The sequence below is a fragment of the Bombus vosnesenskii genome, unplaced genomic scaffold (assembly GCF_011952255.1).
Source record: "Bombus vosnesenskii isolate JDL3184/JDL3185 unplaced genomic scaffold, Bvos_JDL3184-5_v1.1 scf7180000013272, whole genome shotgun sequence".
Lineage (NCBI taxonomy): Eukaryota > Metazoa > Arthropoda > Insecta > Hymenoptera > Apidae > Bombus > Bombus vosnesenskii.
The window spans coordinates 4,815,924-4,840,401 of record NW_022882930.1 but is presented as its reverse complement, the minus strand read 5'-3'; the positions used below and the strand labels follow the sequence as shown (position 1 = coordinate 4,840,401).

Below are 24,478 nucleotides of genomic sequence, written 5' to 3'. Positions count from 1 at the left end.
TTTAGTTAAACAATTTCCAATCCACATAGAAGTATAATTATGTCATACATTCTAATTAAAGTACAAAAATAATGGAAAATAACAAGGAGAATGGTACACGCTATTATCAAGGAAATGTACACAAGCCTATTATATTGACAAATGACAGCTAAATGCAGTGGTGTGTTGCGTATACGTCACAGAACGAAGAGGTAAAGGCAAGCAAAGGAAAGTCAAGCAAGAATTGTATTCAGTAGTGGCGCAGGCTTTGCGCTAACCACGCGTATGTTGTTTTGGTTCGTTCAAGTTCGTAACTCGATCCAATTTGTAGAATGTGACACACATCGGTAACGTTTCCTCGTTGGGTAGAAGACAAACGGTACAGGTACAGAAATTGAGTAAAAGCACTTATTGGACGTATTTCGTATACGTATATTTCATTCGACTATTTTCGATCGAAGTACCTCTTTGAATCATAACTATTGTATACATCGTATGAACGAAATGCTGCCATGTTAACATCAAGGCTACTACGTACAAAGTAAAGGCATTCTTACCCCTTAAGCTGAAAATATCTTCGTTTAACAGAATTGATGTCTTTTGGAAAAATAATCTTGGAATCAGTTACACTCATTAGATATCGGTAACTAAAAGACAAGTTGGCGTGTGATGAAAACCACGTGTTTTCCGCGAAATTCTTTAACGAGCATGCGTCCTAGAAATATAACGTTAATTTATATAACGTCATAAGTAGATTGTGGGTTTTTAACAGTTTTATATTTTTATAAACAGAACTAAAGAAATGGAATTTAAACAGACATGTCCTTCATCTATTATAATATATATTCTACTTAGGATATTTTATATATTGTTGTATATTATATGCATCCTGCGCAATTTTGCTCTTTTAGATTTCTTACACATGCGTAAGAATCCGTACTCTAGGCGATAGAATTATATGACTTCTAAGAAACCGGAAAATTTGACTTGTCTTTTACAAACCTACAATGTTGACGAGTTGTTGATTGGCTATATATGTAGTAGTTCTTATACGTATTAAATCAAATTGAAAGGAATAGTGATATATCAGGCTGAACATTACGCATCACGTGCCGTACACAATTGACCCTTTCTCAGCTTCTCTCTGTCTCGATAACAATTTTGCTTGCCATCATTTAATGCGACCATTAGCCTGACTACGTTATACAACTAGAAGGCATCCGCCGCTTACGATTAATAACAATAATAATACGAGAAATGATTATTTTTAGACGACGACAACGGCTGGAAAAATTATCATCTTTGTGAAAACATTCGCTGAAATATTTATTGAAAGTTATTTCGTATCGTAATTCTTTTTATGCATTTTCGTGGTGTTGTTTCGTCCTAACAACTTGTCGAGTTGACTTTTTGTTGCATAACGCCTTTCAATTGTTCTCGATGAACCTTCGTGTTTCATTTCAACAATCATTAATTAATTTATATTTTTGTGATATCATTGTCACTGTTTGTTAAAAACACTTTTTTTTTAAGTTTGGAAATATATTTGTATGGAAATATACATGGAAACAATATTATGACATTAAGATTGTTATTTAGAAGTTCCAAAAATAATTAATCATTTATTTGATATCTTGCGGTTATAATTTAACTATCATTTCACATTCAACTCATGGCTTCTCATTCTGCATAAATTTGATTGCGTAAATTAGCCAAAATCTTTAAGATGATGGGGTATAATGGTCCGTTTACCTTCGCCCTAAGTTGTTTTACGACACGTTGTGTACACATCCGCATATATAACGTATAATTGAGAATTGCAGCCTTAACTTTGCTGACGGAGCGTCATCTGTCTTTTTCTTCTTGTTCTAAAAGCAACAATTACGAAACAAGATTTTCTATGTTTTAATTTGACACGAATAATAATTTCTAGGGTTTTTAAAAATTAGTATTGCATATCATAAACCATTACGAAATTGTAAAGTCGTATTCTGCACTGATAACACGTAAAATCTCAGAAAGTTTATGGAACTGATAAGAATACAATAAATCTCTTGGTATAGTTATTGTGTCAAATTATTGCTGATTTATTGCATTTCTTGGAAGAAGGTTTTAAAAGAAAATAATGTGCATATATGTACTATAGAAATATTACTTTTTTTCAATAACGTAATATGTATATGTAATTTTCTTTTTTTATTTATTCCTATTTTGGAAATATTTCCTATTTTGGATAGATTATGTAAAATTATATAAGTAGGAATCCCTAAAGATTAAACAGTAGACATATCAAATTTTCTGCTGAATAACCATGACGAATACACTCTATTCGCGTGCTAACCTTGCGTATCGTGAACCAGAGAGACGAATTTATACTTAATATGTACTTTACCTTGTAAATATAGATACACAAAATAAATAAAATTAGCATTTTAGAAATCACCTTTTTTGTATTTTCGTACATCTGTTATAAGTAGAGTGCGGATATTTATGTAAATTCATATTTTTACAAATATAATACAAAATATGGAATCTAGATAGACAATTGTTTCATTGTTCTATCTATAATATATCAAAATATTATAACAACTAATTTTGTATATTTTTTAATATTATATGTATTCTCTAGATTTTTGCGCGTTTAAATTCCTTATAAATGCATAAACATTAACAATTTAGTCATAAGTACACGAGGATTTTCTGATCTCAAACTTTAAATGATGGTTGAAATTAGAATTATTCACATAACATCAATTAGAAGACATTTAACATTGATATTATTGAAATATTTATTTAGAAACTATTATTATTTCAAATAAATTTAGCCGAGATCTAGTTCAACTACACAAATATTTTCAACTACATACACTGAATTAGATATTGAGTCATGAATAACAAAGATGACTGACATCATTCTTGTCATTATGTTTAACTACATACATGTCTGATATGTATCGACGTCAATAGTCATACAATTAGTTAAATAACAAACACTTATTTGAAAAAAGAATTTCTACAAATTTCTAAATAATTATAAGTATCTTTTATTTCCTGTACTTCGTGTTTTATGTTATTGAAACAATGTTGACAATGTTAGCTCATTATCTTCCCATGTACATATTCATTATCTATATAATGTATTATACATAGTTACATTAATTTCTATCTCTTCGATTGGACAATATTATACTACATGAACAGCTACACTACGCTGGTGAAATTAAAAACGCGTCAGCAAGTTACAACACATTACCCAACTTATTAGAATTTAGCACATCGCTTTAACACGATTACTGAATTTTAATTAGATCGCAACGCATTTATAAGATTCAATTCTATAGTATTTTATAAGTAGAGACAAGTCCAAGGTGATGCATTAATAACGTATTAAATACATTATATATTTAGAAAATAATAATGCATTAGGTGCAGTAAATACATAAGTATATTAATTTATTAAGTTATTACATTTATTTTATTAAGTTATATCAAGTGAGTTGTTATTCTGAGTTATTGAAATACAAAAATTTATTAAAATACATATATTACAAAAGTACGTTACACAAATCAAAAATATAAAAAGAATTTTCATAATTCGAAGAAGATAGTATTTATATCATAGTGATATAAAATACTTTGATTTACCTTTAATACTTTATAATTAATATGTGTAATATTAATATTTATAATATTTCAAAATTTCGGCAAATCGTAGCGTAATCTATAATTGCAATATGGGTTCGGTAAAATTCTATAATGTGACTCAAATAAAAACAATGAGTTGCAAGTGAAGTGGTACATTAATGTATTTTTGATTATCAAATAATTGCTGCATATATGATACAATCAGAACGACGAATAACTGGTTTTTATATATGCATGCATAACTTAACGTTTTTGGTAATCTGATAATCCGTTAGGTTATGTACATTAGTAACAGGAGAATATAAATGTATCGAATCACATTTTCTTCGAGTTATAAGTCGAATTTATTGATTTTTACATTTTAATTGCACTTGCTTCATTACCCAAACGACCTTGTATCTTAGATAATGATTATTTTTATTAAACTAATTCTGGTAATAATATATTTGTAATGTGCACACTGTAATAATAGATGTATTTAATAAACACAGTGAACAAAATATGAACGAAGTATTTATGAGATTCCATTATATTGATCTATTTCATTCCATTTGCCTAGTTTTACTCATTTATAATTTATTATCTGATATTCATTCGTAATATAAGTGGATTGATATAAGTCAGTTCGCTGCTAGCTTCCATAAAATAGTATTCTCCATTTATTATTATAAAAAAATTGATCATATTATCTTCAAGTAATAAAAACGTATCCTGATAGAGAACAAAATTATAACTTTATTAATTATGAAATTAAAGAGGGGATACATTTAAAAGTTAAAATACACGAACGTGAGTTCATATTCTTAGTATTTTGACTTGCAACATTATGATTTTCAATCGATCGTATATAATAGTGATCTCTTAGTATATATTTTAATAAATCCATTGGACAGTTCATATTTGGCTTATAAATGATTTCCAGATACGTTCAAACAATCCGTGTATCGATCAATGTATCAATAGTAGATATTAAGATGCTTGTGTATGAAAACGATTAATTTGAAAAATATTCTAATTTTAACTTCGTAGAACTTAGCATGTGCAAGATAAGAAATTATTCAATTTCGTATTGTTGCCTTTGATCGAAAAACTTTTGAATAACATATATATATATATATGTCGGGGTGACGTATATATATATTTATACAGTCATCGAATAGTAAGATCAAATGCAGATGTGTAACACATCGTTTAGAAGTCAAAAACATCGTTACAATCTTCCAGCCACTGTTTGATTAGTGACGAAGCAAGTATCGAGATAAGGAGACGAAACGAACACATGTAAGGAATTTGTCCAGATACATGATCTCTTTCTGTCTTAAATACAGGTGTTCGATCCAGACGTGCCTTGTTCTTCTCCACGATACAGTTTCACGCGAAATCAAGAGAACTTCGATGAGAACTATCGTTCTGGATATCTACATCGGATTTGGCTAACAAGATTTATCGGTCAAGTATTTCCACAACATTATCGTAAATTTATTGATCACTATCTTTAAGATTCTTCGAGAGTTTTTATCGTATCTTATCGTGTCTGTATTGTGTCAATTTTTAAATCATTGCCCAATCAGTTAGCAATTAATCTAGCCTCTAAGAAGGTCCTTAAACAGATAAGCTACTTGAACGATAAGAACGTGTCATTCTGAGGAGATCTTTTCAATTTTTGATCGTGTGACTTTGATTTCGATGCGAGTGCTCGCGATTCGTTTTCTTCCTCGTAAAATCGGTCAACAGTTGAATAGCTATCGATTAGTGATCAAAGGATCGATTTGAAAGACGAGTTAATGCAGCATACGAAGAAAGATGGACTCGAGCAATTCAAAATCGAAACCAAATCCGCGGGTGAAGGCCAGCTTGCTGTCGGTGTTGTTTTGGTGGTAAGTTTCGTACGATTATAAGTTTGCGATGTTAATTAATGACAAAAATATATTACATATACATTGGCATATGAAAATATTCCATCGCTTGTAGAAACATTCTATGAACATGTTATCTGTAACAAGACCGACGACCATAACCATATTGGTGAAATTTGAAATAAATCTGAAGATGTATATAGAAATTACAATATATTTAGTATAAATTCATACATAATTTCGCAGTGATCACTAAAGTACTTGAACAATCAATTATCCGTCATGTTAATGTCTCCATATTCAGTAAATATCATTTTTAACGTTTATCACGTGCTTAAGATAATTGTACATGCTTATGTATATTCTTCTTTTTACTAAATGTATATTTGCAGTAATTAATCTTGTAACTTCAGTTGTTTTTCATATACACTTTCAGATTGGTGTGAAATTTGCCGTCATATAATCATTAAGTCAATATAATAATGACAGTCATGCCTCATTACAGTGACGAAATTTCAAAATGTACAATGTATACATAAGAATTTCCTATGCTAAGTATTCAAGAAGTAACTGAGTCACTGTACATATGTACATATCAGTTATTTATTATTAAAAAATTAGGTTGTCCCAAAAGTTCCTTTCGTTTTATAAGGAAATAATAGATGAAATGGATCATTGGGATCAATGGATCCATTTTGAAATGCACTATACGTAATTCAATAGAATAATCTAAAACAAAAAATATTGTGCATCTATTATTTTCTTATAAAGCGAAAGAAACTATTGGACAACCTAATATATATTTTATACGTAGATTATTAATTGACAAAAATAGAAGAATACAGAATAAGAATATACACAGTGCCTGAAATCTTGGTTAGGGCCGTAAGAAGAAACTTTGAATGAGGAATCAATGTATTTTCTACAGAATGTTGAAATAATACTTTATATATCTATTACATTTTTGCTTTTTCCTCTTTTTTATTTTACTGCAATAATAATTAATATTTGCAATTTTTCTACTTGTAGATGAAGTCATATGCAGTCATTTTTTAATACGTAGAAGTTTAAAATATCAAATAAAGTTGTAAGTGAGCCTGGAGCCAAAGAGTTATCAGTTAATACCATGTAAAATAATGAGTGATCGCCAATATGCTAGCAATACCAATTCTTGATAAGTTAAATTTACAACATCGGAAATTCGCTTTATCTTGGCCTGAACTATACCCATTGAGACAAGCAATATTTTTTTGCCCTATACTCGTTCCGCAATCCAAAAGTAGGCTGGAGCGATGAACTCTTAACGTATTTCGAATATCTGATAAAAATGTACAACCGTTTCATATACCGTTCGAAAATAATATTTCTGAAAAGAAAAGATTTTCCACCTCTTGCCTTCATTCCAATTTAGTAAAAATAAATTGAATTTCTAATAGGAAAATTCAATTCAAACCTTTTATTCAATTGATTAAATATAAATTGTATATGTAATATAAAATATTCCAATTTTGTTATCCGACACAGGATTAGACAGATAAAGAAATCACAAGGCGAGGTGTTAAACGATACGAGCTTGAAATAGTAGAAGAAGAAATAATTAATACTACATTAATTTTCAAATTTCAATTTAAATTCGAAGTATCCTTATTGAGAAATATTCAAGTAGAGAAAATTTTTAATAATATGAGTATTTAAGTTCAATCGTTTGAATAGCTTTCGCAAGATGGCTCAAGTATACATTACACAGTTGTTTGTCACTAATCGCGTCACGCATTGTGATTTTACGTTTGCAAAATTGCTTTTCCGTTTACTTCCATCGTCGCGAGTCATGAAAACTCTTAGTCCTGTTATGGTCCTTAAATTTTTATGTCTCTTTAAAATACTTTTAATTTCTTAACAAAATTGTAACCTTAAAATTAAAATGAGAAGTCACGTACGTTGTTAACTATTCTTTCATATTTTCCTCAAACTCTACCTCAATAAGTCTTTAACGATAAGAAAATATGATCGAGCCGAAAATGACTAAAAAATGTAGCAAAATTAATTTCATCTTCGAGATTTCAAACAACACTTCGACTATTCTTATTTGACGACGGGTGTTTATGCAAATTGCTATTTTCGCGAATACTATAATTTAAAAAATGGAACTTAAGTAGGGATGTGTTACATTTACTAAATATTATAACGTGTATTATAATATATATATATTATATATTATATATATTATATTTAATATATACATAATATATAATATATAATTTAATATATATAATTTAATATATATTATAAATATATATTATATTGTATATTTTATATATATATATATATATATATATATATTACTAGCATAGTATAGTATTAGAAAATATATATTTTTTTAAATATATTTAATATAATTAATATATATATAATACATAATTAATATTAATACGATAATTAATGATATTTTGGAGTAGATTGGTTGTGCGAGGTGTTAGCCTTTATTAGGTGAACGTACCCAAACTGTATGATCATCGTCGCATCTAACTATCAATTGCGTAGAGCATCCCGTTAAATATAATTGCTCGTTTCTCCATACATGTGTATGTTACCCATTGTATTTAATGATACACAGGTGGACGATAGACTTGTTCAAGACCGGCTACAAAAAGGTTCTGCAAACGGAAGATTTGTATAGTCCTTTGAAAACCGATAAGTCAAATTACCTTGGAGATCGATTAGAAAAGTTTGTACAATTCAATAATTAATTATTATTTGATTTTACGAAAAAATAATCAGTGCTTAAGTTATGAGATGTATGATTTTCAGACGATGGAAAATCGAGTTAGAAAATTCGAGGAAACACAAAAGAAATGCCAGCCTGTTGAGAGCTATCTTTCGTACCTTTTTATGGGAGTACACCGTACTTGCTTTGATGCAGATATTAAACGAATTTTTCCTTCGGTATATCTTTTGTTTTCCAATTTATTGTACTTGGTATTTTCAATTAGGAGTATTGCTTGTACTTGATAATCTTCTTTTTTTTGGGTAGAAAATTATTTTCATGAAAAGGAAAGAATTGGAAATAATAATTAGTAATATTTCTATTATTAGTAGTAATATTTCTATATATAGATAATACTGAGTGCAAAATATTCATGTAATAATAATTACACTATTTTCTTTTATTGTGACCACAGATTTTATCTCGTGTTGTAACTAACGTTTCTCTTATCGTTTCTTGGGATTACTTTCGTGAACGGAATTCTGACGATATGTATCTAAAAACATTGATAAATGTCTAGCTTTATCTATTTAAAGAAAATTTTTAATTCTAACCAGATCCAATATCGATCTCTGATCATAATGCAAGAAAATGTTGTACCTATTTCAATATCCTTACACGATTATGATGTCTTGTATCCGTTTGAAGATTAGGGACACCGATGCTTCTGGGTGGGCTTCTGCGTTACTTCAAAAAGAACACGACCGAAACTTATGAAACTGCGTTACTATACGCGGGTGGAATTTGTATAGCAACAGCTATAAATGTAATCGCTCTCAATCAAGTGGTTTTCGGCGCGTTTCATGTTGGCGCGAGAATTAGGGTCGCTACTTGTTCTGTAGTATATCGGAAGGTAATACAGGAAATGTAATCAGCAGTGAGGCTTTACTTTCAAAGACTACTTATCTCAGTTAAATAATAAAATTGTATCGCGCGTGTATTTTTGAAGTGTTACAATGTCAAACTAGTGTTTCAGAAGAAGCGAGAAACTATTTGGAAGCTTACAAAAAATCATTTATATTAAACACATAATGTTGGAAAGATGAATACTCTAGGATCTAGAAAATGGTTAAATATTTTTGTAATCATCTCTTCTTAGTTCTTCAAATCCATTTTTAACGCTGTTAATGTTCTTGTAGCATAGGATTGAATTATCTCGAATTGTGATACTTTTGAAATACATGCGCGATATGAAACCTTTACTAACCATTGCGTGTATAAAACGACAATATCAATGTATTTGTTTTTAGGCGTTACGGCTTAGCAAAACAGCGCTTGGTGAAACGGCACCAGGGAAAGTGGTCAATTTGGTGGCCAATGATGTGAATAGATTTGATCTCGTTTCCATTTTCATACATCATATGTGGTCTGCACCACTTTCTACGTTAATTATAGCGTACTTTCTTTATATCGAAGCGGGATACGCTGGATTAATTGGTATCGCTGCGGTTTTCGTTGTTGTACCGATTCAATGTGAGTTTCTGGCAATGATGATTCCATTGTCAAGCTGGAAAAGCTCGAGCTCTTGCACTTGTAAAATATTACATAGTTTACTTACGATATTTTGTAAAATATTCTATTCATGAAAGTAATCTATTAATTAAAACATTCTGCTCTATTAATTAATTATTTTTCTTGTAAACATGCAAGCGCAAGGCCTTGAATTAGATACTAGTAAAGCTATAAGCTTTAAAATTTATGAAATATTATATATCTTCAATGTGAAATTTATATTTTAGCATATACGGGAAAGCTGTCCTCCAAGTTTCGATTACAGACTGCCATGAAAACTGATGAGAGAGTTCGTTTAATGGACGAAATTATATCAGGAGTTCAGGTCATTAAGATGTATGCATGGGAAAAACCATTCTGTGCTTTAATTGAAACTGCCCGTAAATTAGAATTGCAAGTGGTGACTAAAAGTGCTTATATCCGAGGCATCTACATGACCTTCAACTTGTTCACTACAAGAATGGCCCTCTTTTGTACTTTAATTAGTATGCTCCTATTTGGCGATGAATTATCAATCGATAAAGTATTCGTTTTTTCTTCCTATTTTAATATTCTGGCGCATACTATGTCTGGAATGTTCGTACGGGGTTTTGCTGAAATTGCCGAATGCTTGGTGGCTGTGAGAAGATTGCAACACTTTTTGATGTACGAGGAATTTCAAGACAGTGGCCATATTTTAAGCAACTTTACAACTAGCATTAATGGTAGCATCAATAGCATTTCAAAGTATGCTTCCAACAAAACTTCGAAGCCCGATATACCATATATCGATGATGAAATAGACGGTTATGAGAATTTGGATGATTCTTCAGAAAAAAGAAGACACAATGGTTTAGTGGTTGTTGCTAGCGACTTGCTTAAGAATACGGCGAATATGATAGGGGGTAAACATTTGATATATTGTGTATAGACTGCGGATGTTTGTGCAAATATAAGCACTATACTTTGGGTATTTTATGCATTTTTGTGCATTATGTATATTTTGTGCGTTTTTGCACATTAAATTTGTCATAAATGCTTCCGCAGTCTAGTGATATGGAATACAAAAGCATTTTTTTTAAATATTTGTTTTCTTATAGAAAAGAAACCTTTTCCAACAATGAATCAGGAAACATACGCAGTAAAGATGAGCCACTTAACGGCTAAATGGGAAGCAAGTCAATCTGAAAACACTCTTGAAGATGTAAATCTTGAAATACAAAAAGGAAAGATATACGCCATAATAGGTATGGTCGGAGCCGGAAAGAGTTCGTTCCTGTCCGCTATTCTTGGAGAAATAGAAGTAACTGGAGGTCACGTGAAAGTGAATGGAAGTTTGAGCTATGCTGGACAAGAAGCTTGGGTCTTTGGATCCACTGTTAGGCAAAATATTCTTTTTGGACAACCTTATGATCGTCAATTATATCAGAAGGTTGTGAAAGCTTGTTCTCTTCAAAGAGATTTTAAGCAATTCCCCCAAGGAGATCAAACAGTTGTCGGAGAAAGAGGTAGTTCTTTGTCAGGAGGACAGAAAGCTAGGATTAATTTAGCTAGATCTTTATATAGACAGGCGGATATTTATTTACTAGATGATCCACTGAGTGCTGTGAGTATTTTAAAAGAAATGATTACATTTTAAAATAATTTAAGTGCAAAGATGTATATTATTTTATAAATTTTAGGTTGACACCCATGTCAGCAAACATTTATTTGAAGAATGTATACAAAGATATTTAGCTGGAAAAACGCGGATTTTGGCTACTCACCAGTTGCAGTATGTGAAAAATGTGGATGCTATTATACTTATAGAGCAAGGAAAAGTCACGGTATTTTCCCAATTTCAAGACTTACTAAGTCAACGACCAGAGTATGCGGAATTGCTAGCAGCGGAATCAGAATCTACCGAGGATAGCTCTTTAGAGAAGAGTAGTATGAAAAGACAATTTTCATCATCAAGCACTAGAGTAAGATTATTTTATTAAATGAAGGTGCCGAATAGTTACCTCCTCACCGATTTTGATGCCCTTGAAATATTTTGTTATGGTCACCATTAATTGAACAACTTTTTCCTATATGGAATATCGGATGGTCGGGTTTAGTTTTTGAGTTAAAGACAAAACATGTTTGGTATCATTTATATACTTCCTTGCTATATTTTATACAAAATTGTGCACGAGATATTATAGTTATTGCCTGTGTATATGTGTGTGTGTGTCCAAATTATAACTGTCCACCATTATCGGCATTGCCCACGTGGCTCGCTTACTTGGGCCGTCACCATTTAAGTAGAATTCACTGACTGGAATTTTTATTTTTGTTTTTTCATTGTTCATGCATCAATGATCATAGTAATTAAATAGAGATTAAATATCTTCATAGTGATGAAGATATTTAAAAAAATCCCGTTAAGATTCATGAGGAGGTAACACGTCGACAACTTCACGCAAAATATATGATACCAAACATATGTATAACTTCTATGTATAACTGGAAGACTAAAGTCGACCACCCGTTATATGTATAGGAGAAAGTTGTTCAGAATGATGACCTTAGCGACATATTTCAAGGGCATTGAAATCGGTGAGGAGCTAATTATCCAGTACCTTGACCTTTTATTTTTTACAGCTGTGTAATCTTTCGTGAAATATATTAATAGATTTATTGCAATAGAGTCGAACTCCGGAAGCAAGTAGTGGAGGAACAGACGACGAAGAAGAAGACGAAAATTCTGAGAAATTTAACGATGGTTTAGAAGGAACCTCTCGTGGTGTAGTCAAAGGACCAATATTCATTAAGTACTTCCAAACTGGTGCCAATTTATGCCTAGCCTGTACGGTACTCCTATTGTTTATATGTACACAGTTTACGGCTAGTCTCAACGATTATTTTGTTCCTATTTTGTAAGTATCAACAAACATTGGGGCGATTTCTATTGCTTTAAGATATCATTTTATAAAATAAATATTTTCAGAGTAAATGAAGAAGAAACACGACATTATTACATTGCACAAGCTAAGTTAAACGCTACCAATAATACCTCGATCGAAAACCTCGATATTTCCTCTATGTATAATAGCATGTACGTTTATACCGCTATTATCGTTGGATTATTTTGCATTGGTATTACTAGATCATTAACCTTCTATAAAGTGTGCATATTATGCAGTCAAAAGTTGCACGATATGGCGTTTAGTGCCTTAATTAGAACAGGCATGAGGTTCTTTGATACGAATCCTAGTGGCCGAATTCTCAATAGATTTTCTAAAGACATGGGAGCCATTGATGAATTGTTACCAAAGGCTATACTTGATGCTGGTCAAATATGCATGATGATGTTTGGGTCTTTAGCAGTATCATGTATAATCAATCCTCTTTTCTTAATTCCTATAGTATTTTTGGGTACTGTCTTTTATTGGATAAGGAAGGTATTTTTGAGGACTAGCAAGAACATTAAAAGAATGGAGGGTATGACTCGATCCCCTGTGTTTACTCATTTAAACGCTACTTTAAATGGATTGAGTACCATAAGAGCATACTGTGCACAGGATATATTAAGAAAAGAATTTGACAAACTGCAAGATGTCCATACTTCCACAGTTTACATGTATATAGTGGCGAGCACTGGCTTTGGATTCTCGTTGGACGTATTTTGCTTCGTCTTCACATCTCTAGTTATTTTCAGTTTCCTCTTATTGCAACAATCATTTTCTGGCGGAGAGGTAGGCTTGGCCATCACGCAGGTAATGGCCATGACAGGAATGATTCAGTGGGGAATGAGACAGAATGCTGAAGTGGCAAACCAGATGATGTCTGTGGAACGTGTGTTAGAGTATACGCAAATTGTGCCTGAACCGAATTTACGTGACAGGGGAAAGTTTGCCAAGAAAATCGAGAAGCAACTTCCGCTACCTGCTAATGCACCAAAGAATTGGCCAACAGATGGAATGATCAGGTTCAGAAACGTTTATTTGAAATACGTAGAGGATGATCCTCCAGTATTAAAAGGACTGAATCTCGTCATTAATCCTGGAGAAAAGATAGGTATAGTGGGAAGAACAGGAGCTGGAAAATCATCCTTAATATCAGCTCTGTTTAGACTAGCCAAAATTGAAGGTGTCATAGAAATCGATGGTATAGACACTGGGTCCATTTGTTTAGAAGATTTACGACGTAATATATCGATCATTCCCCAAGATCCAGTTCTATTCTCTGGTACCTTAAGACGTAATTTGGATCCTTTCAACGAATTTACGGATAAAGCTCTTTGGGAAGTACTTGATGAGGTAAATTGTTGTACTCAATCTGTCTTTCTTTTCTTCTTTTTTTATAGATAAGGGCTTTAACAATCTCTTTTATCATATTATAAAGGTAGAACTGAAGGATGCTGTAATTACTGCTGGAACAGGCTTGGAAAGCCGTGTTTTGGATAGGGGCAGTAACTATAGTGTAGGTCAAAGACAGTTGGTTTGTTTGGCAAGAGCTATATTAAGAAATAATAAAATACTTATGCTCGATGAAGCTACAGCCAATGTGGATCCACAAACAGATGCCCTGATCCAGCATACAATACGAAAGAAATTTGCCAAATGCACTGTTCTTACCATTGCCCATAGGTTAAATACTATCATGGATAGCAATAAGGTTTTAGTTATGGATAAAGGACGCATGGCTGTAAGTAGAATTTATTATTTATCTACTTTATTATTATTTATCTAGCTTTAAATATGATCTGATATTGGTCATTTAATTAGCTTTAATACATTAATATGTTAAATAATTAAGCTATTCTGCATAAAAGTTAATCAATTATAAAAAAATAATATTTTAATTTGCAGGAATATGATCATCCTCATATACTATTACAAAACAATTACAGTCAATTCAAATCACTAGTTAAAGAAAGTGATCGTGCTATGTACGATCAATTAGTGAAAGTAGCAAAACAATCTTACATTGGCATATACGGAAAACGATGATTATTAAATAACAGCTTGATCATGAAAAAGGGTTTGCAGCAATATGTAAACAACTCCAATATATGAATAGTGTTTATTTTAAGAGAAAAAAAAGTATAGCTGTTACATCCAAAGATGCAAAAGTTTATTACTAAAAGTATTATTTAGCTATGAATTTTATCACGTTTCAAAATGTATTTTGATTGTGATTGATTTTGAATTGAGATTAGAAGTTATTACTTAATGCTGGAAACTATTATTTTTATTGTAGCAGTTCTTTTAATTACCAAGCGATAGGGCTTGTGCAATACGCAAATCACGTTTTTAATTTTAATCCTACCAAGTATTATTACAAGCGTATACAATGTAGTTATATAATTAATATAATATAATATAATATAATATAATATAATATAATATAATATAATATAATATAATATAATATAATATAATATAATATAATATAATATAATATAATATACTCGCGAGCGGTATATCATATCCGAGGAAGCATATTTTTATATCTCTCTGTACGCAAATTATTGCGATTGTTATTCCAAGAGCTTTCTTATACAACAAAAACTTTCTTGCAGATTTTTATGCAAACTCATATTTCTACGAATACAACTAAAGAAACGAAATCTAAATAGAAATTTTGTTCACCTTCTAAATATTATACCAAAAAATTTCCTTTGGAAATTTTATGTATTTGTATACGTTAAAGTTTGTCATAAATGCGTGAAAATCCGTAAAGTACTTACATAAATAGAACGCTGCTGCGCGGCGTATCAAACTTACAAATATCTATAAATGTACTTCATTCTTGTACTTCATACTTTACATATTTATATTATGTTTTACATCATGAAAAATTTTATAATATATGCCGTATGCAATAGGAAAAAAAAAAAAGGAAAGGAAGTAAATGAATTTTCGATAATTTTGGACGTTTGCGTAGATACCAAAATTAAACATTTAAGTTAGCAATAAGAATCAAGATTTTTTAAAATATTATTTTTATCATTGTAAGTGAAAATGCAACGTTTATAGTACTTTTCTACACAAAGTTAATACTATATATATATAATATTAGTAATTATATAATATAGTTATATATATAATTATATATATAATTATAGTAATATATATATGTTATTATGATCTTATTATGTACTATAAGTGCAAAATATACCATAACTACATGTACTACAGTATATTGTTATGATAGAGATCGAGAATTGATTAATCTATTATGTATACAGTGCTCGATAAATCCGCCGATAAATTGATAAGATCGATCGAATAAAGAATATATTCGTGAGAATTATACAGCGATACAGTGTTCATTGTAATTTGCTATATATTTTCGAAAATTATATTGTTATATTTTTTATGTATACATAAATTATATCTAACTGTAAATAAAAGTCTTTACTTTTATACCTTAATGGAAATAATTCATAGTACTTACCAGTTCACGTGTATTAGATGGCAGTTCTATTCGTTTAAAACAATGGCAGTTATCTTCGTACGCCATGGAACTGTAAATGAAATTCTACTAATGGAAATAATTTATTTTAATAATTCACAGTACGTAACAGTTTACACATGTCAAGTGGAAGTTTCATTCTTCTAGGACAGTGATACGTATCGTAGAAAAATAGTTTCATAAAGGGTATTTATTTAAAGGAATCCTATATTCGTTTTGATTGATCACATTTTGCTTCAGTATAATTAATACAAAATAACAGTGCCTAACACACTCACGCGCAATAAAGTTCAAACTTGTACTAAATAAAAACAATCAAGGTAAGTCATACAATAGATCGTCGGGTAGACCGCGCGAATTTTTAAATCCCTCGAATATTATATACATATTATGATACAAATATAAAAATGTTTTAATGTTTATATGTTAGACAAAAATCTGTTACAGAGTGTATTGTACGTTACGCAATTTGTTTTAATCGAAAGTTAAAGTAACTTTGTATGTAGAGACAATGAATATACGTTTACGATTGTTCAAGGTAACTTTTATTTTTTAAATTCATTATTCCGAATTTATCAGCTGTTATAAGTACTGCAGTAAATACCGTGTGGACGTTAGTTGGTTGAAAAATTACGCGGTGGACACATATTAAAGTAACAAAAAAATGGAAGTGAAATTCATGTACACTAAACAAAATCCGCAAGAAACTGCAAATCCAATTAGTCGATTACTTTTTGGGTATAATTTTTATAATATTATTTTATACGTTTTAAAAATAATTGTATATTATTTACGATGCTTGTTATAATATTTTAGATGGATGAAGGAGATATTTATGAGTGGTACTAAAAGGGATCTCACGTTATCAGATCTATATCAGCCCTTAAAATCAGATACATCCAAAACAGTCACGGATCAATTACAAGAGTGAGCAACGCAATAAATTCTTTAAAGTCGCAATTAGCAATTTAGAATCTATCGTCACTATGAGTTTCGAATGTCAAAGTTCTACGTTGTTTGTTACTTATTTATCATTTATTTAGTAATTATATCTAGCCTTGCTCTTTCGGGTTTGAATTTACACATTTTACGTTTGTAGAACGTTTATTAGTTTTATTAGAAAATGTTAACATTCAGAATAATATGAGCAAGTGGTAATGATTGATATTTTTAATTTTATCTAAATTCCATTTTTACTATAAAAATAAAAAGAATGTTATTTGTTTTCTCCACTTGTTGTATATAGATCCTGGAACCAGGAACTTGAAAAATGGGAACAAAAGGAAAAAGAAACGCATCATTACAAGCAATTAAGCAAAGGCAACGACTCTCCTCGTTTAGAAAGAGCTTTGATTCGTACATTTTGGAAAGAATATATCTGCATTGGCCTGCTATTCTCACTTCAATTCACAATTCTAGTTATATTGAGCCCAATTATAGTGTCGTGGATTATCACCTACTTCAGAATCAGTGATGACACCAAACCCATCACAAAAAATGAAGTTTTAGCTTATGTTGGTTATCTAATAATGTGCTTAGTAATTTCAGTGTTTATTTTGCATCATGCTACTCTACTATCACGAAAGATAGGCATGAAGATGAGGATCGCTTGTTGCTCGTTAATTTATAGAAAAGTAAGAATTTCAATTTTCCTGATTTTATTAATTTATTAATTTTGAAAGTTTGTATAATTACACTTTGAAAAGGTATAATAGAGCAAAAGTAATTATTCAAATAATAAAATATTTGTTAAAAAATATCATAGGAGTTTTTCAGGTATGAATGATGCATCGATAATTAACATTTTATCGTCAATATATCTTTCAAGGTATATTGATAACGTAGTTAACATAAATTAACTTACGCTGAATACTATTATTGTAGCTGCTATCGCCGTCATACAGTCTTCGCTAAATTAAAGATATCCTTGAGCTTTCAAAATTTTGTTCTCTTGATATGTATATTTGTGGTATATGTTCCTGTTGTAGATACTAAGGCTTAGTAAAAATTCCTTGTCTCAAATCAGTTCTGGTCAGGTGGTAAATCTCCTCAGCAACGATGTCAGTCGTTTCGACGAATTAACTTATTATTTAAACTTCCTCTGGATAACACCCATTCAAGTAATTTTAATTACAAGAGAGATATTTCTTCAGATTTTTATATTTATTTCTAACTTATCCTCCTGTAATTAATTTCTAGCTTACCGTCGTGACCGTGATAATGTGGCACAAAATAGGAGTTCCAAGTATAATTGGTGTCGGAGCTCTTTTACTAATGACTGTTCCCACTCATTTTATATTCCTTACAATGACCCGACAATTTAGGAAAGTTGCCGCTTTCTTCATGGATAAAAGAATGCAGCATATGAATGAACTTATAAGTGGTGTTCAGGTAACCAAAGGATAAATGTAGAAAGTTTAGATGTTTGAAGAATTTTTCAATGAAATATTATATAAATTATTCAAATGAAAAATGTTTGATTGCTGTACTTTTGTGTCACTCTATAGAATCGTATAATTTACGCATGTCTATATTAAAACGCGTCATAAAAAATTCGATATCTGTCCAGGTAATCAAAATGTACGCCTGGGAAAAGCCATTTGAGAAGATCGTTAAAGCTGCACGTTCCATTGAAATCAAGAAAATAGGAAATACTTCATACGTTCGTGCAGTATATCTGGCCCTTATGGTTTTTACGAATCGTATAATTCTGTTCCTAACTCTCCTATCGTATGTTCTACTGGGATACAATCTACGGCCAGAAATAACGTTCATGTTGTCTAGCTACTTCGAGATCCTTCAGCTCACAACCACGCTATTCTTTCCTCAGGCTCTTCTAATGGCTGGAGAAACATTGGTGTCCATTAAAAGACTAGAAGTTGTTCGAAATATAACTACAATACAATTATTTTAATACGATCATTTATCTTTTACTAAAAACAGATTATCCCTCTTTTTCTAGCAATTTTTATTATTAGAAGAACGATCAAATGAAGGAAGGATGCTCGGCCAAACTCATGCAAGCGGAGTCTTAAAGTTTAAGAGAAGAAAGGCAAAGGAAGAAAATGTAGAATCTATTAGAATAATGAATGGAAACCAAAATTCGAATTTAAACAATGTCGATGAACAAGTACAAGTTTCGATAGTATTGGAACGAGTATCGGCGAACTGGGTGCTCAAGCAACTGCCGCCCACTTTGTGTAACATTTCTATGAAGATTGAAAATGGGGAATTGTGTGCTTTGGTGGGCCCAGTAGGCTCAGGAAAATCTTCGATCTTACAGCTTCTATTAAAGGAACTTCCTTTGGGAGCTGGAAGGATAAAACTATATGGTAAACCATTTCAGGATGTTGAATACGATAAAGAAGGGTACGCGTCAAATATTCCCAATTTGAGGATTTCTTACGCCAGTCAGGAAGCTTGGCTTTTCTCTGGATCTGTTAGGGACAATATTCTCTTTGGACAACCTTATGACAAAGACAGATACATGGCTGTAAGTTCTACTGATATACTTTTTGTATTAAAAGTTGTAATAGATTCGTTAAAAAGCTAATAATAGAGCTTGTTCCAGAAGACAGAAATTGATTATTTAGTTTACAAGATCATTTAAAATGGACTATTGAAAAGCTACATATTTCATTTTCAAGTCTACCTAAGAATTCCACAAAAAATTTTATTTTAATACTTTTTAGATTTTCTAATTGTATTAAATGTAATTAAGTGATGTTCCGAGTTAATTATATAAAGAATCGATACGTTTTAGGTAACGAGAGCTTGTGCTCTGACAAAAGATTTTCAGCAGCTCCCTTATGGTGACATGAGCAATGTAGGAGAAAGCGGGTCTTCTTTATCCGGGGGACAAAAGGCGCGAATAAATCTGGCACGCGCCGTTTACAGAAAAGCGGATATCTATTTATTAGACGATCCTTTGAGCGCAGTGGATTCACGCGTGGCTAAACATCTCTTCCACAGGTGTATCAAAAACTACCTTCATGGGACGACCAGAATTTTGGTCACCCATCAATTGCAATTTATCAAACAGGCTGACATCATTGCAGTATTGGATCGCGTAAATATTTTTATTAGACAAAAATGACTTTAATATAATTTATTCATAAAGAATAGCTTTAAAATTGTGACAAATAACCTTTCTACAAATTGAAAAAAGAATTGTTTCTAATCATCTTCCGTATTTTTCAAGGGTTGCATAAGCATGTATGGAACGTATGCAGAATTATCCAGATTTAACGAAGACTTTGTAAATATGATGAATCGCATTAAAACATCAACGGAAGCTAGAAAAGAGAGCGAAGTTGTAGAAGCTTCTGAAAACTCCTTTGCGGAGAAGAGACCCAGTAGAAATGGTGTCCGTAGATTGTCTTCCGTGGTATCCACTAACAGTAGCGTGGTAATTATAACATATATTTTGTAACGTTAAGAAATTAGTATCTGATATAATCATTTTTAGGTTTCCTACGACTATGAAGACAAAATATCAGCGCCAGATAATGACGAAGCTATAGCAACAGGTCGTGTCTCCAACAAAGTTTACAAGAAATACTTTCAATATGGTGGTTCCATGTATGCACTGCTCACTTTATTATTTACCATAATTATATCCCAAGTAGCAACTAGTGGAAACGATTATTGGGTTTCCTATTGGACGAACCTTGAAATCATAAGAAATTCCTTAAATGGAAGCCAACCATTTAAACCTCAATATTCGGGTTACTTAATGAATAACACGGTACTGTCGCATGTGTTCACTTTGGACAAATATGGTCTCTTAACTACATCTAACGCCATATATGTGTATACCTTTTGCATCATAGCTTGCATTGTGACAGTATTCGCTAGGAATATATCGTTCATGAAGATTTGCATGAACGCTAGTAAAAATCTTCACGACACGATGTTCTCTAATATATTGCAAGCGACGATGACCTTTTTCCATCGTAACGCTTCTGGTAGATATCGCTTTAAAATTTTCATTTATGTGAAAAAGTCAATGTAAATTAAATGATGCGAATTTGTTTTTACAGGAAGGATTTTAAATAGATTTTCCAAGGATATGGGTTCCATGGATGAAATATTGCCGAAGGTGATGTTAGAGACCATCCAAGTATTTCTTGTGATACTCGGCATTAATGTCATGGTGGTAGCCATGAATTATTGGATGCTCATTCCACTAACGGTATTTCTTATTCTATTTTATTTTACAAGGAATACGTATCTAAGAACCGCTCAAAGTATCAAGCGTCTTGAGGGTATAGGCAAGTATTTCACAATTAGATTGCCAATATTTATGCATTCTTATGAAATATCAAGGTGTAAAAACCCAAATTAATTATTATAATATTTAATGGATGAAACAGGTTTCTGTTTAGAAAAGTCTATTTATAATTAATTGTTATAATTATAATTAATTAATAAGAAAAATTCATTATAAAGAGCTACATAATTCTAATAAATCTGCAGCAAAGAGTCCAATATTCTCCCATGTAAACGCTACATTAAGTGGATTGACCACTATCAGAAGTAGCGGCTCGAATATCGTGGAGTTAGTGCAAAAACAGTTCGACGATTTACAAGATGTGCATACAGGTGCATGGTGCATGACCATAAGCGTCCCTGAAACTTTTGGACTATATCTAGATTTTGTCGCGATAATGTTCGTTGCGTGTGTCTGCTTGTCTTTTATCCTAGTGGATACAGGTAATATAAAAGAAAGGAAATTAGAATTTTATTTTTGTAAATTTTCACTTAAAATGTGTTTGATATTTCTGACCATAGGTAACGTCCTTGGTGGTAACGTCGGTTTAGCTATATCGCAGTCGTTAATTATAGTTGGCACTTTGCAACACGGGATGAGACAAAGTGGCGAAATGATAGCTCACATAACATCTGTAGAGAGGATCCTACAATATATTAATTTGCCTAAGGAAGGTCCATGGACCAGCGACAATCCACCACCAGCAGATTGGCCAAAACATGGACAATTGGCTCTGAAGAATGTTAGCATGAAATATGACCAAGATGAAACTCCTGTATTAAAGGTGATGAGACAAGAACAAATATCATGCAAGAATTATTAGACGAATATTATTTTAATGGAATTATGAAATTCTAATTATTTATCCTTAACTTCTTCTATCTTCATAGAACTTAAATTTGACGATAGAAGCGGGATGGAAAGTTGGTGTCGTAGGTAGAACTGGCGCAGGAAAATCGTCTTTAATATCAGCGTTTTTCCGGCTATTTGCCGAAGGATTGCAAGGAGAGATTAACATTGATGGAAGAGATAGTAGTACATTAGGTTTGCATGAGTTACGTTCGCGAATATCGATTATTCCTCAACACCCATTTTTGTTCTCCGAATCATTGCGTTACAATCTGGACCCATCCCATATCTATAATGACGTGCTACTATGGGATAGTCTTCGACAGGTCGAATTGAACAATCTTGTACTGGATCAAAGGGTAATGAATGGCGGAAGTAATTTGAGTATTGGACAGAGACAGTTGATATGCTTGGCTAGAGCAGTTTTAAGAAACAACCGAATATTAGTCTTGGATGAGGCTACAGCTAATATCGATACGCAGTAATTTTAATATCTTGTATAACTTTCACGTTCACTAGAAATTTTAATTTCTTATATATCTAACTATAATTTCTTTTAAGCACGGATGAACTAATTCAAAAAACCATAAGAACGAGATTTGCTGACTGTACTGTCATTACAATTGCTCATCGTCTGCACACTATTATTGATAGTGACAGAATTATAGTAATGGACAACGGTTATATAGCGGTACGATTCATTTTAAGATGAACTGGAAATATGAACACGTATAGGTGCCATCGAGATCGTATCATTGACATACTAATTTACTTGAGAATAATAGAGACTCATCGATATCGTATCATTGACATACTAGTTTACTTGAGAATAATAGAGATTCATTGAGATCCAATAATTTACATTCTAGAGCAAAAAGACTATACGTGGTAACTATATTGGTAACTATAAATACTGAATTGTAACATAAATTTGTTTTGTTTTTACAAATATGTGTTCATACTTGAGTTCAATAATTTAAATTGGTTGAGAGAAATAAGAACAGGGCTTTGTATTACAACTTTATATATATATGTAGATATATATATATATACATATTTATGGATTAACATTATAATATATGTTATATCTATTAAAACAGGAATTCGGTTGCCCTCATGAATTATTGCGAGACAAGCCCGAAGGAATTTTCTCGAATATGGTAAACAACACAGGAGTAACTATGGCACAATCTCTTCGGGAGCAAGCACACCTGGCTTATTTAAAGAACACTAGAGAAATAAGTCTGGAAGACGATACGACAAATATAATCGCGCAGAGCTCTCTTTAAAAAGTCTCAAAATTTAAAAATCTAGTAATGTAAGGAATACATATAGTGCAATGATTAGGGTAGATAATTAAGGACTATTTGAAATTTCTCGTATTTATTTAAAATTGAAAGTATCGATACAAACGTGTGCTCAAGGAAAATCAATAATTCTTTCTTCTCTTCGCACTTATATTCTTCGCCTCTGCATTTCACCACAATCACTTCGTCATTAGAATAACAGTTTATGAACTGTAATTGCATCATCGACATAATGACATAGAGTTTCAAGAAAACGAATTGGAGAAACATGATTACGTAAATTTGAATTAATAAAGATTAAAATACATTTCTGCAAGGAATAGAACTTTTGTCGTTTTACAATCCCCTTACTGTATCTCTTTCTGATTCTATTTTTTTTTTTTTCTTGAGGCAGTGATAGAACTGAACGTAGAAGATTGTACATGTTTTCCCCTGGAAGGGTTTGTAAATAAATTAATGAAAAGAATAGAGGAGAATATTTTTAGAATATGTTAACTCGTATGGTTTGGCAGCTAGTTCTACGATTAAAGTGTAGTGGAATAATCGGTAATGTCACTCTTTACTCTTAGATGAGATTATGCGCGACCTCGTGTCATTCTTATGTTGTAAAAGGCAATATGTTCTGTACTCTATTCTTTAAGAGTAAATCCCTTAATAATAGATCAATTTTTGTTTATTCTACAAATTTTAAACGAACGGGTACACGATCTGGGTATAAGTCTTAAATATATATATAATATATATGTATGTGTATATATATATATATATATATATATATATATATATATATATATATATATATATAATATTTGGATTCTTTTTCCTCTTAAGTAAATTCGTTACTAAAGTAGAGCCTAGTATAAGTATACTC

At 31.4% G+C, this 24,478-nt stretch overlaps 2 protein-coding genes across 3 annotated transcripts; both read left to right on the top strand.

The window, feature by feature from the left end:
- The first annotated feature begins 275 nt into the window (after positions 1 to 275).
- Positions 276 to 15,067, top strand: LOC117231313 (multidrug resistance-associated protein 4-like). Of its 2 annotated transcripts, XM_033489659.1 has the most exons (13): positions 276 to 364; positions 4,953 to 5,501; positions 8,095 to 8,205; positions 8,289 to 8,423; positions 8,893 to 9,097; positions 9,495 to 9,717; positions 9,984 to 10,640; positions 10,836 to 11,341; positions 11,418 to 11,699; positions 12,406 to 12,635; positions 12,707 to 14,018; positions 14,104 to 14,406; positions 14,571 to 15,067. In XM_033489659.1, the coding sequence occupies exons 2-13, from the start codon at positions 5,428 to 5,430 to the stop codon at positions 14,709 to 14,711; spliced, it is 4,179 nt and encodes a 1,392-aa protein (XP_033345550.1). In that variant the 5' UTR covers positions 276 to 364; positions 4,953 to 5,427; the 3' UTR covers positions 14,712 to 15,067. The 2 variants fall into 2 exon arrangements, with proteins under 2 accessions (XP_033345550.1, XP_033345551.1); XM_033489660.1 differs by lacking the exons at positions 276 to 364; positions 4,953 to 5,501; positions 8,893 to 9,097.
- A 1,776-nt stretch (positions 15,068 to 16,843) lies between these two features.
- On the top strand, positions 16,844 to 23,927 carry LOC117231312 (multidrug resistance-associated protein 4-like). The gene is made up of 16 exons (XM_033489658.1): positions 16,844 to 16,917; positions 16,996 to 17,106; positions 17,426 to 17,813; positions 18,168 to 18,299; positions 18,379 to 18,570; positions 18,749 to 19,057; positions 19,142 to 19,672; positions 19,943 to 20,248; positions 20,381 to 20,587; positions 20,648 to 21,146; positions 21,222 to 21,452; positions 21,658 to 21,894; positions 21,973 to 22,235; positions 22,342 to 22,781; positions 22,862 to 22,991; positions 23,401 to 23,927. The coding sequence occupies exons 1-16, from the start codon at positions 16,844 to 16,846 to the stop codon at positions 23,587 to 23,589; spliced, it is 4,239 nt and encodes a 1,412-aa protein (XP_033345549.1). The 3' UTR covers positions 23,590 to 23,927.
- The last annotated feature ends 551 nt before the right edge of the window (positions 23,928 to 24,478 follow it).